The sequence below is a fragment of the Coregonus lavaretus genome, assembly GCF_964263955.1.
Source record: "Coregonus lavaretus genome assembly, contig: HAP1_SCAFFOLD_1737, whole genome shotgun sequence".
NCBI classification, from domain to species: Eukaryota; Metazoa; Chordata; class Actinopteri; order Salmoniformes; family Salmonidae; genus Coregonus; species Coregonus lavaretus.
In genome coordinates, this window is record NW_028165172.1 from 26583 (window position 1) to 40026 (window position 13444).

At 45.8% G+C, this 13444-nt stretch overlaps 1 protein-coding gene across 2 annotated transcripts in view; it reads right to left on the minus strand.

Moving 5' to 3' along the window:
- LOC311116197 (arf-GAP with Rho-GAP domain, ANK repeat and PH domain-containing protein 1-like) overlaps positions 1–13444 on the minus strand; it is an 89856-nt gene that overhangs the window by 23344 nt on the left and 53068 nt on the right. For both annotated transcript variants that reach the window (XM_084191320.1, XM_084191319.1), the window contains 4 exons: positions 13183–13382; positions 12955–13040; positions 12598–12780; positions 1111–1285 (listed from right to left, as the gene is read on the minus strand). In XM_084191320.1, coding sequence (XP_084047446.1) covers positions 1111–1285; positions 12598–12780; positions 12955–13040; positions 13183–13382 — 644 coding nt within the window. The remainder of the gene's footprint in view (positions 1–1110; positions 1286–12597; positions 12781–12954; positions 13041–13182; positions 13383–13444) is intronic.

The window sequence follows — 13444 nt, forward strand, 5'->3', positions numbered from 1 at the left end:
GTGAAGTGCACGGCGAGGACGGTTTGAAACAGGCTCCTAGGGGCAGGGCTGAAGTCGTGCAAAGCTAGAAAAAAGGCCTTCATCAATGAGAAGCAAAGAAGAGCCAGGCTGAGGTTTGCAAAAGACCATAAGGATTGGACCGTAGAGGACTGGAGTAAGGTCATCTTCTCTGATGAGTCCAATTTTCAGCTTTGCCCAACACCTGGTCGTCTAACGGGTTAGACGGAGACCTGGAGAGGCCTACAAGCCACAGTGTCTCGCACCCACTGTGAAATTTGGTGGAGGATCGGTGATGATCTGGGGGTGCTTCAGCAAGGCTGGAATCGGGCAGATTTGTCTTTGTGAAGGACGCATGATTCAAGCCACATACAAGGTTGTCCTGGAAGAAACTTGCTTCCTTTTGCTCTGACATTGTTCCCCAATTCCGAGGATTGGTTTTTCCAGCAGGAAAGTGCGCCATGCCACACAACCAGGTCAATCAAGGTGTGGATGGAGGACCACCAGATCAAGACCCTGTCATGGCCAGCCCAATATCCAGACCTGAACCCCATTGAAAACTTCTGGAATGTGATCAAGAGGAAGATGGATGGTCACAAGCCATCAAACAAAGCCGAGCTGCTTGAATTTTTGCGCCAGGAGTGGCATAAAGTCACCCAACATCAATGTGAAAGACTGGTGGAGAGCATGCCAAGACGCATGAAAGCTGTGATTGAAAATCAGGTTATTCCACCAAATATGGATTTCTGAACTCTTCCTAAGTTAAAACATTACTATTGTGTTGTTTAAAAATGAACACGAACATATTTTCTTTGCATTATTCGAGGTCTGACAACACTGCATCTTTTTTGTTATTTTTACCAGTTGTCAATTTCTGCAAATAAATGCTCTAACTTCCAATATTTCTATTTGGAATTTGGGAGAAATGTTGTCAGTAGTTTATAGAATAAAACAAAAATGTTATTTTTACCCAAACACATACCTATAAATAGTAAAACCAGAGAAACTGATCATTTTGTAGTGGTCTCTTACTTTTTTCCTGAGCTGTATATGAATAAACATAAGCATGCTATCTGTCAACATGAGTGTGTGTGTGTGTGTGTGTGTGTGTACCTGTGTTAAGGTTGTGTGAGAGGAACTCGGCCTGTAGTTTCTGGTTGTGTGTGAGTGCCAGGGAGAGGGGGGAGGGACAGTCAGCCTGGCCAGTAGAACAGTTCACATCAGCTCCACAGAAGACCAGACACAATGTCTCCAGCAAATCACTGCACTGTACGTTTATACACAGGGCCTGGAGAGGGAGAGGGAGAGGGAGAGGGAGAGGGAGAGGGAGAGGTAGAGGGAGAGGGAGAGGGAGAGGGAGAGGGAGAGGGAGAGGGAGAGTGGGGGGGGGTAGGAGGGATAATTGTTAAAAATTCAGAAAATGTTCTGATCACTTTGTCAGTATTACCTAGTAGGAACTAACTTGGCTGCCATGGAATGGTGTGATTCTGAGAAGGAGCTTTTTTGGTTGAAACAGCAGTGACCAGACTCGTTGTAGCGGTCTCACAGCAGTATTAGTAAACTTGATTCTGAATTCATGGTTCAGGGTCTCAGGCAGTTCTAAAACAGTGTGACACATAACCTACGACATTCCACAAGCCTACACATTCCAAACCTTACTCCAACCTACAGTCCACCTGTTGTGGTTGGGCAAAGCAGTGGTGCAGCCTGACTCAGAGCTGTGGTTCATAACAATCCACTCTTAAAGTGTTTCTCAACTGAGACCAATGACTCACATCTCTGAGGACTTTAAGGTTGAGGCTACAGGGAGGTACAATCCTCCAGGGTGTAGGGACTGGGACAGGGACAGGGCAGGAGTATATTGGATGAGGGGACAGGTTAACTCAGAACCAGGCTAGGAAATTAAACCAGGTCAGGAAGAGAGGGAGAGACTGCTCCATTGAGAGAGAAAGATAGAAACCAGGAGAGATGGAGAGATAGAGGGAGGGAAGAAAGGAGGGTGTTTTTACAGCTGAGCTCAATGCAGCCTTGCAGCTGGAGCACACTGAGCCCTAAACAGTAACAAATGCCTTATTACACACACACACACACACACACACACACACACGCACACACATGCACACACGCGCACACACACACACACACACACACACACACGCGCACGCACACTGTGGCACTCTCTCTGAACCAACAACCCACCTCATCCTTCTCCTGCTCTCTCCTCCGCTCTCATTCTCCCTCCTTCTCTCCTCCTCCTCCTCCTCCTCCTCCTCTCTCCTTCGCTCTCCTCCTCCTCCTCTCTCCTTCTCCTTCTCCTCCTCCTCCTCCTCCTGCTCTCCTTCTCCTTCTCTCTCCTCCTCCTTCTCTCTCCTCCTCCTTCTCCAATTCTCTCCTCCTCTCTTCTGCTCTCTCCTTCTCTCTCCTCCTCCTCCTCTCTCCTTCTTCTACTCTCTCCTTCTCCTTCTCTCTCCTCCTCCTCCTCCTCTCTCCTCCTCTCTCCTTCTGCTCTCTCATTCTCCTCCTCTCTCCTCCTCCTTCCCTCTCCTGTATATTTTTCTTCTCCATATCCCTCCCATCAGTCCCATGAGGGAAGCTCAGAGTCAGACACACACACACTCAGGTGTGAGCTATAGCACCAATCAGGTCACAGGAGGGCTGAGCAACAAGAGAAGAAAAAGTCCTCTGGGAAATAAGTGTTTCAAGACTTCCAGCACACACACACACACACACACACACACACACACACTAACACTAACACACACACACACACAGACACACAGACACACAGGGAGGAATCCAATATTTTTAGACAACCCCTGGAGAGAGCGAGAGAGAGACAGCGAGATATGTTTTTCAGAGGATCGAGTGGACTGCACTCTATACCCTGGGTGTGTCTCCGAAAACATAACTCTCAGTTAGCTACAGTCCTCTCAGTTAGCTACAGTCCTCTCAGTTAGCTACAGTCCTCTCAGTTAGCTACAGTCCTCTCAGTTAGCTACAGTCCTCTCAGTTAGCTACAGTCCTCTATCCTCCCCTCCCTCTATCCTCCCCCTATCTCCCCTCCCCCTATCCTCCCCCCATCCTCCCCCATCTCCCCACTCCCTCTATTCTCCCCCTCCCTCTATCCTCCAACTAACAAAGGTTTTACACACATGGAAAGCAGAGGATCACACATGCACACACAAACACACACAAACACACACGATAGACACACGAGACAGGAAGAATGAAGTGTGATCCATATGTTCCAGCATTACCTCACTAGAGAGACCTAGCAGACAGAGAGGGAAAACAAGGCTGAGGAGAAAAACAGAGAGAGAGTGATATGAAAGGAAGAGAGGAGAAAATTAATAGAAAGAGAGAAAAGAGAGAAACAGGGAAGAAAGAGAAAATGGAGAAATAGGGAACAAAGAGATGAGTAAAAGAGGGGTAAGGAAAGAGAGAAAGAGTGAAGCCGTGTCCTAGTAACTGATCCATACAAGATATCTCCCTCTTTTCCTGGCAGCCGTATTGACACACATCCAAAGTCCAAACAAACAACCCCATAAATGGTTTAGTGTAGTCAGCCACACCCACGCTTCTAGCGCGCACCGCTAACTAGCTAGCCATTTCACACCGGTTACATGTGACTCCATGTGTTCTTTGTGTGGTCAGATTCTCCAGAGTCTCACCTTTCTGAATCGACAGCCTTGTACAAGTCCGCTCCCTCTCCCACTCTGCTGAACTATGCTACCATCTTACAGCACATCACTGCTAAACTACAGGTAACTGCCAAAATAAAGGAAACACTTGAGTAAATGAAGAATACAAAGTATATTGAAAGCAGGTGCTTCCACACAGGTGTGGTTCCTGACTTAATTAAGCAATTAACAACCCATCATGCTAAGGGTCATGTATTAAACATGCCCAGTTGCCCATTATTTTGGCTACCATGGCTAGAAGAAAAGATCTCAGCTGTGTTTGAATACCCATACTAACATACTGTATACTACATACTTAATGAGTATATACTACATACTATATACTATTAGTTCCTTTTACGCTCTGGCCGAGGAGTAGGGTTGATCCGAGCGTTCTGACCTCCCAATGGCACTCAAGCACCCAAGCTAACTGGCTAACTTGCTAGCTACTTCCAGACACAAATGAGAGAACACCTCACTCTGAACATTTCACTCGCCCTAGCAGAGCTGGTTAGGCTGTTTTCATGTTATATGGAGCTTTGGTGACTGTAACTGTGCTGCTGGCAACAATTTAATTACGCTTTTTTGCCAACGTTTACTGACACCGGCCACATTCAACTGGTGTTGAGTGTTCGTAAATTCATCAGTTATTCTGCGCTCTGGCACAGATATACTCAGACGAGAGTGCTCTGAAATCGGAGTAGATAGCCAGAGCGAATTTACGAACACATCCGAATGTCCATTGAGAACACACAACAACTATATCACTTAGCTAAACTAAGAATGACGGGAATAATCAAGTCAATAAACGTTGAATAGTTAGTTAGATAGCATATAGTTAATATACTGGCAAGTTCGATGTATTAATAGCCAACTAACGTTAGGTAGCTAGCTAACATACCGGTACATACTGCTGTAAGGATAGAGTAGCTAAGAAATTGTCAGCCAACATAACGTGTAAGGTAACTTATTTGAAAAGTCATTACTCTATTACATTGCTCAACATTTTCTTAACATTTGTCATAATTAGTTAAAGCAATGAATTTGTATCCGCTCTCTTTGGACTTCGGCTGCATATTTTCCGGTATTTTCTTCAAATTTGAAAACGTTGCGAAGCCACACCCATTTTCTGAAGAATTGCATTATGGGCACTAAAAGCACGGAAATAGTGTCCACTTCTTGTATACTTCGTATTTTGCCGAATGTAGTATGACATCCGGGAACTTTTGGCATACTAACTATATCCATACTATGACCAATAAGCATACTATATATGCAATTGACGTCACAAATAGTACGGTTAGTATGATTATTCGAACACAGCTAGTGACTTTGAAAGAGGGGTCTCAAAGGAGCATAGGGGGTTTAAAGGGTGTGTGTGTGTGTGTGTGTGTGTCTCAGTCACCAGATCTCAACTCAATTGAACACTTATGGGAGATTCTCCAGCAGTGTCCGAGACAGTGTTTTCCACCACCATAAACAAAACACCAAATTATGGAATTTCTCGTGGAAGAATGGTGTCGCATCTCTCCAATAGAGTTCCAGACACTTGTAGAATCTATTCCAAGGCGCATTGAAGCTGTTGTGGTGGCTCGTGGTGGCCCAACGCCCTATTAAAACACTTTATGTTGGTATTTCCTTTATTTTGGTAGTTACCTGTATGCTAGCATCTCATGGCACATCACTGTTAAACTATGTTAGCATCTTACAGCGCATCACAGCTAAACTATGTTAGCGTCTTATATCACATCAATGCTAAACAATGTTAGCGTCTTATAGCACATCACTGCTAAACTATGTTGGCATCTTATAGCATATTACTACTAAACTATGTTAGCATCTTATAGTATATCACTGCTAAAAAATGCTAGCATCTTATAGCACATCACAGCTAAACTATGCTCACATCTTATAGCACACACTGCTAAAGTATGTTAGCATCTTATAGTATATCACTGCTAAACTATGCTAGCATTTTATAGTATATCTCTGCTAAACTATGTTAGCATCTTATAACATATCACTGCTAAACTATGCTATCATCTTATAGCTAGTGCCAGGAGTTTTTCCTGCTCGACTGACATGGTCAGGAAGAACTTGGATCCTCATTTGATTGCTAAGCTACACAGTTATAGTGAAGCTAAATTATGTAAACTTTTCTAGCATCCCACAGTACAGGCTAGCACTGCTTTTACATGGCTGCCATTCTACCCCACAGCTAACCTCCACATGCTAATTCATCAACCAACCCAGTGATTAGACAGGAACTGAGAATATTAGTTTGAAAGTGTGACTGTAGGCTGACAGTGCTATGAGACGCGGAGTGTGTGTGTGGATGGTTTCGGATATGTTTGTGTGTGTTAGTGGTTTAGGAGTTTCTTCATTTGTCTGTGTGGTTCAACCCTACACCCCAACCCGAGCATTCCGTTCTGCAACCTCTGGTCTCTTGGCCCTCCCACCCCTACGAGGGGCCGGCTCATCCCAGACAAATCTCTTGTCTGTCCTGGCACACCACCGATGGTGGAACAAGCTTCCCACTAACTTCAGGCCAGCTGAGTCACTGCCAATCTTCAGAAAACTTCTGAAAATCTACCTTTTCAAAGATTATCTTGATTAATCCGACAGCACCCCCCACCTGACCCCCAAAATGTACTTACTACGACTGTGAAATGTGGTTGTCTTACCTAGCTATCTTAAAATGAATGAACTAATTGTAAGTCATTCTGGATAAGTCTGCTAAATGACTAAAATGTATACTGAATAAAAATATAAACGCAACATGCAACAATTTCAATTAATTTACTGAGTTACAGTTCATTTAAGGAAATCCGTCAATTGAAATAAATTCATTAGGCCCTAATCTATGGATTTCACATGACTGGACATGGGCGGAGCCATGGGTGAATCAGAATGAGTTTTTCCCCACAAAAAGGGCTAGCGTGTACACACCGCCACATACTATCAATCACACACACACAGACACGCACACAGACAGCTGGGATTATGATTTACTGGACACAGACCAAAATCTGGCTTCAGCGCCAATCGGACAACACACTCGGACGACACAGAAATTCGGACACACACTCGAACATACACACTCGGACACACACACTCGGACACACCATTCCAACATGTCTCCTTCCAGCTGAGCATAGAGGAAGTGTAAGGCTGTGAGGCAAAGTCCATTTCAATCATCCAACTCACATACTGTATTTACACACTTCAACACAAATACAACTCTCAGAAACACGCTCAAATAAATACAACCCTCAAACACACAGCCCCTCTCACATTTTATACTAATGACGCACAAACTAACACTTATCTAAAAAACTAAAACAGACACAGAGCACACAGTTATACTGGCACACATAGCTACTTCAGTAGTATACTCACCCACGAGCTGACAGTGTAGTCCTCTTGACTGTCACCGGTGTGTGTGTGTGTATGTGTGTGTGTGTGTGTGTGTGTGTGTGTGTGTGTGTGTATGTGTGTGTCAAACTGAATAGTTCCAAGTGAAGACCCTCCAAGAGCACTCCTCACAAAGCTACACTTCAACTACACCACAGAAGGAAAGAGAGAGAGGAGGGGGGACAGACAGAAAAACTTTACCCAGCTCCACTGATCTGACCCAAACAATGAGACAGAGAGAGAGAGAGAGAGAGAAGGGGAGGAGAGGGGAGCAACTCTGGAGAAGGCGGAATTAGAACACATTCCTGTAGAAAGACCATGATGATGTCAGAGGGAGGGGTGGAGCCCAGCCACAGTTAGATAAACAAAGCAGCATGAGCTCCGACACACACCAATACATGCTGAGGTGGGCTGAGGCCCAGGGAGAGCACGGAGAGAAACTGTCCAGATAAGAGGGAATGGAGCAGGGAAAGTGAGGGAGAGAAAGAGAGAAAGCGAGGGAGAGAAAGAGAGAAAGCGAGGTTGATGAAGAGAGGGAGATAAGAGGGGGGAGCAGGAGAACAAAGGATTCATTTAGTCCAACGCATGAAGAGAGAGTGAGATGTGGCAGGGCTTGCAAACTATTACAGACTACAAAAGGGAAGCACTGCCATGAGCTGCCCAGTGACAAGCCTACCAGACAAGCTAAATCACTTCTATGCTCGCTTCGAGGCAAGCAACACGGAAACATGCATGAGAGCATCAGCTGTTCCGGATGACGATGTGATCACGCTCTCCATAGCCGATGTGAGTCTTTTAAGCAGGTCAACATTCACAAGGCCACAGGGCCAGACGTGTACACCGAGCATGCGCTGACCAACTGGCATGTGTCTTCACTGACATTTTCAACATGTCCCTGACTGAGTCTGTAATACAAACATGTTTCAAGCAGACCACCATAGTCCCACTCCAATTTGCATACCGCCCCAACAGGTCCACACATGATGCAATCTCTATTGCACTCCACACTGCCCTTTCCCACCTGGACAAAAGGAACCCCTACGTGAGAATGCTATTCATTGACTACAGCTCAGCATTCAACACCATAGTGCCCTCAAAGCTCATCACTAAGCTAAGGACCCTGGGACCAAAACCTCCCTCTGCAACTGGATCCTGGACTTCCTGACGGGCCGCCCCCAGGTGGTAAGGGTAAGTAACAACACATCTGCAACACTGATCCTCAACACGGGGGCCCCTCAGGGGTGCGTGCTCAGTCCTCTATAGGGAGGAGGTCAGAGACCTGGCCGTGTGGTGCCAGGATAACAACCTCTCCCTACAGGAAAAAAAAGAGGACTGAGCACGCCCCCATTCTCATCGACAGGGCTGTAGTGGAACCGGTTGAGAGCTTCAAGTTCCTTGGTGTCCACATCACCAACAAACTATCATGGTCCAAACACACCAAGACAGTCGTGAAAATGGCACGACAAAGCCTATTCCCCCTCAGGAGACTGAAAAGATTTGGCATGGGTCATCAGATCCTCAAAAAGTTATACAGCTGCACCATCGAGAGCATCCTGACTGGTTGCATCACCGCCTGGTATGGCAACTGTTCGGTCTACGACCGCAAGGCACTACAGAGGGTAGTGCGTACGGCCCAGTACATCACTGGGGCCAAGCTTCCTGCCATCCAGGACCTCTATACCAGGCGGTGTCAGAGGAAGGCCCTAAAAATTGTCAAAGACTCCAGCCACCCTAGTCATAGACTGTTCTCTCTGCTACCGCATGGCAAGCAGTACCGGAGCGCCAAGTCTAGGTCCAAAAGGCTTCTTAACAGCTTCTACCCCCAAGCCATAAGACTCCTGAACAGCTAATCATGGCTACCCAGACTATTTGCATTGTTCCCCCCACCCCCTCTTTTACGCTGCTGCTACTCTGTTTATTATCTATGCATAGTCACTTTAACTCTACCCACATGTACATATTACCTCAATTACCTTGACTAACCAGTGCCCCCGCACATTGACTCTGTACCGGTACCCCCTGTATATACAGTGAGGGAAAAAAGTATTTGATCCCCTGCTGATTTTGTACGTTTGCCCACTGACAAAGACATGATCAGTCTATAATTTTAATGGTAGGTTTATTTGAACAGTGAGAGACAGAATAACAAAAAATAAATCCAGAAAAACGCATGTCAAAAATGTTATACATTGATTTGCATTTTAATGAGGGAAATAAGTATTTGACCCCTCTGCAAAACAAGACTTAGTACTTGGTGGCAAAACCCTTGTTGGCAATCACAGAGGTCAGACGTTTCTTGTAGTTGGTCACCAGGTTTGCACACATCTCAGGAGGGATTTTGTTCCACTTCTCTTTGCATATCTTCTCCAAGTCATTAAGGTTTCGAGGCTGACGTTTCGCAACTCGAACCTTCAGCTCCCTCCACAGATTTTCTATGGGATTAAGGTCTGGAGACTGGCTAGGCCACTCCAGGACCTTAATGTGCTTCTTCTTGAGCCACTCCTTTGTTGCCTTGGCCGTGTGTTTTGGGTCATTGTCATGCTGGAATACCCATCCACAACCTATTTTCAATGCCCTGGCTGAGGGAAGGAGGTTCTCACCCAAGATTTGACGGTACATGGCCCCGGCCATCGTCCCTTTGATGCAGTGAAGTTGTCCTGTCCCCTTAGCAGAAAAACACCCCCAAAGCATAATGTTTCCACCTCCATGTTTGACGGTGGGGATGGTGTTCTTGGGGTCATAGGCAACATTCCTCCTCCTCCAAAAACGGCGAGTTGAGTTGATGCCAAAGAGCTCGATTTTGGTCTCATCTGACCACAACACTTTCACCCAGTTCTCCTCTGAATCATTCAGATGTTCATTGGCAAACTTCAGACGGCCCTGTATATGTGCTTTCTTGAGCGGGGGACCTTGCGGGCGCTGCAGGATTTCAGTCCTTCACGGCGTAGTGTGTTACCAATTTTTTTCTTGGTGACTATGGTCCCAGCTGCCTTGAGATCATTGACAAGATCCTCCCGTGTAGTTCTGGGCTGATTCCTCACCGTTCTCATGATCATTGCAATTCCACAAGGTGAGATCTTGCATGGAGCCCCAGGCCGAGGGAGATTGACAGTTATTTTGTGTTTCTTCCATTTGCGAATAATCACACCAACTGTTGTCACCTTCTCACCAAGCTGCTTGGCGATGGTCTTGTAGCCCATTCCAGCCTTGTCTAGGTCTACAATCTTGTCCCTGACATCCTTGGAGAGCTCTTTGGTCTTGGCCATGGTGGAGAGTTTGGAATCTGATTGATTGATTGCTTCTGTGGACAGGTGTCTTTTATACCTGATAACAAACTGAGATTAGGAGCACTCCCTTTAAGAGTGTGCTCCAAATCTCAGCTCGTTACCTGAATAAAAGACACCTGGGAGCCAGAAATCTTTCTGATTGAGAGGGGGTCAAATACTTATTTCCCTCATTAAAATGCAATCAATTTATAACATTTTTGACATGCGTCTTTCTCGATTTGATTGTTGTTATTCTGTCTCTCACTGTTCAAATAAACCTACCATTAAAATTATAAACTGATCATTTCTTTGTCAGTGGGAAAACGTACAAAGTCAGCAGGGGATCAAATACTTTTTTCCCTCACTGTAGCCTCGATACTGTTATTTTATTTTACTGCTACTCTTTAATTATTTGCTATTTTTATTTTTTACTTATCTACTTTTTACTTAACACTGCAGTGTTGTTTAAGGGCTTGTAAGTAGGCATTTCACTGTAAGGTCCACACCTGTTGTAGTTGGTGCATGTGGCAAATAAACATTTGATTTGATTTGAGAGTGTGTGTGTGTTTCTCCCTATGCTGTTTCATCCTGGTCCAACAATCAGGAGTAGAGCGAAAACGGTGCATACACGACTAACACACACACACACTGGGAGTGAACATCTGGTGAACTAAATCCCTGAAGGAGGAAAATGGAATTACTCAAAGTCATGTGCTGAATGTGATTCACAGACAGACAGACAGACAGACAGACAGACAGACACAGACAGACAGACAGAGACAGACAGAGACAGACAGAGACAGACAGAGACAGACAGAGACAGACAGAGACAGAGACAGAGACAGAGACAGAGACAGAGACAGAGACAGACAGACAGAGAGAGAGAGAGCTGTGTGCAGTTGGCATTGCTTCTGGTAACTGGGTTAAGAGGCTATTGACTGACCCAGCTAAGAGCTGTAAAACTGAGGCATTCACTACACAGAAACACACGCACTTAATCGAAGAGAGGGGGCGAGAGAGAGGGATACTGGAGGGGTCTGGACAATGGAGGGGTATGGACACTGGAGGGGTATGGACACAAGAGGGGTATACTGTAGATACTGGAGGGGTATACTGTAGATCCTGGAGGGGTATGGATACTGGAGGGGTATACTGTAGATACTGGAGGGGTATACTGTAGATACTGGAGGGGTATACTGTAGATACTGGAGGAGTGTGGATACTGAAGGGGTATACTGTAGATACTGGAGGGGTATACTGTAGATACTGGAGGGGTATACTGTAGATACTGGAGGGGTATACTGTAGATACTGGAGGGGTATGGATACTGGAGGGGTATGGATACTGAAGGGGTATACTGTAGATACTGGAGGGGTATACTGTAGATACTGGAGGGGTATACTGTAGATACTGGAGGGGTATGGATACTGAAGGGGTATACTGTAGATACTGGAGGGGTATGGATACTGAAGGGGTATACTGTAGATACTGGAGGGGTATACTGTAGATACTGGAGGGGTATGGATACTGAAGGGGTATACTGTAGATACTGGAGGGGTATGGATACTGAAGGGGTATACTGTAGATACTGGAGGGGTATGGATACTGAAGGGGTATACTGTAGATACTGGAGGGGTATGGATACTGAAGGGGTATACTGTAGATACTGGAGGGGTATGGATACTGAAGGGGTATACTGTAGATACTGGAGGGGTATACTGTAGATACTGGAGGGGTATACTGTAGATACTGGAGGGGTATGGATACTGAAGGGGTATACTGTAGATACTGGAGGGGTATGGATACTGGAGGGGTATACTGTAGATACTGGAGGGGTATGGATACTGAAGGGGTATACTGTAGATACTGGAGGGGTATACTGTAGATACTGGAGGGGTATACTGTAGATACTGGAGGGGTATACTGTAGATACTGGAGGGGTATGGATACTGAAGGGGTATACTGTAGATACTGGAGGGGTATACTGTAGATACTGGAGGGGTATACTGTAGATACTGGAGGGGTATGGATACTGAAGGGGTATACTGTAGATACTGGAGGGGTATACTGTAGATACTGGAGGGGTATACTGTAGATACTGGAGGGGTATGGATACTGAAGGGGTATACTGTAGATACTGGAGGGGTATACTGTAGATACTGGAGGGGTATACTGTAGATACTGGAGGGGTATAGGTTAGGTTGGAGGTCAGATCAGGGTTATATAAAGGTTGATCTTACGTTGTTGAGCTCTCTCTGGTTGCCGTAGAGGGGGTGGTATTTGCGGTATTTGCCCTGTCTGTATTTGGAGCTGATGAATCGTCGGCGGTCTTCGCTGCAGCTGGTCGGACTCAGCAACTCGCTGAGAGGGACGTTTGCCGCCCAGAACCCGTTCAGACGCTTGTTACCTAGCAACAGGAACACCTGGGGGACAGGTGAGGGATAGGGGAGGGGGGGATAGATAGGGACACCAAAACACTGTGTGTGTGTGTATCTCTGTGTGTCTGTCTGGATGTCTGTCTGTCTCTGTGAGTGTGTGTGTGTGTGTATATGTGTGTGTGTGTATATATGTGTGTGTGTGTGTGTGTGTGTATATACCTGTATAAGCTCCTCTGTCCACACCTTCCTGTCCATCTTCAGACTGCGTACCTTAGAGATGCTGGGGCCCAAACCCCGATGCTCTCCTACAACACATACACAGACACACAAACATGCAAAATAGACATAATTCTATGACTGCATTCTGTGTATAATAGACAAATAGGTCCAACCAAAGGTCAGTGGATCTGAAATTCTACAACTGTCTGATAATAAACACACACACACCTGCACAGCGTTTGCAGACCACCACACACAGGTTGATGGCAGCCCACTCAGGTTTGGTGGCGCCACAGTCGGCACAGCAACCGTTGCTAGGCTCCACCCAGATTCGATTAGCCACCTCGCTATTGGACAGAGCCTCTCCAATCGCGTCACGCATCGCTTCTACCCACTGCTCCTTATGTTGTTCCGAATCCGCTAGAAAACTACACACACACACACACACACAAATCAAACAAATGTTGACATGAGTCTGTAATACCAACAT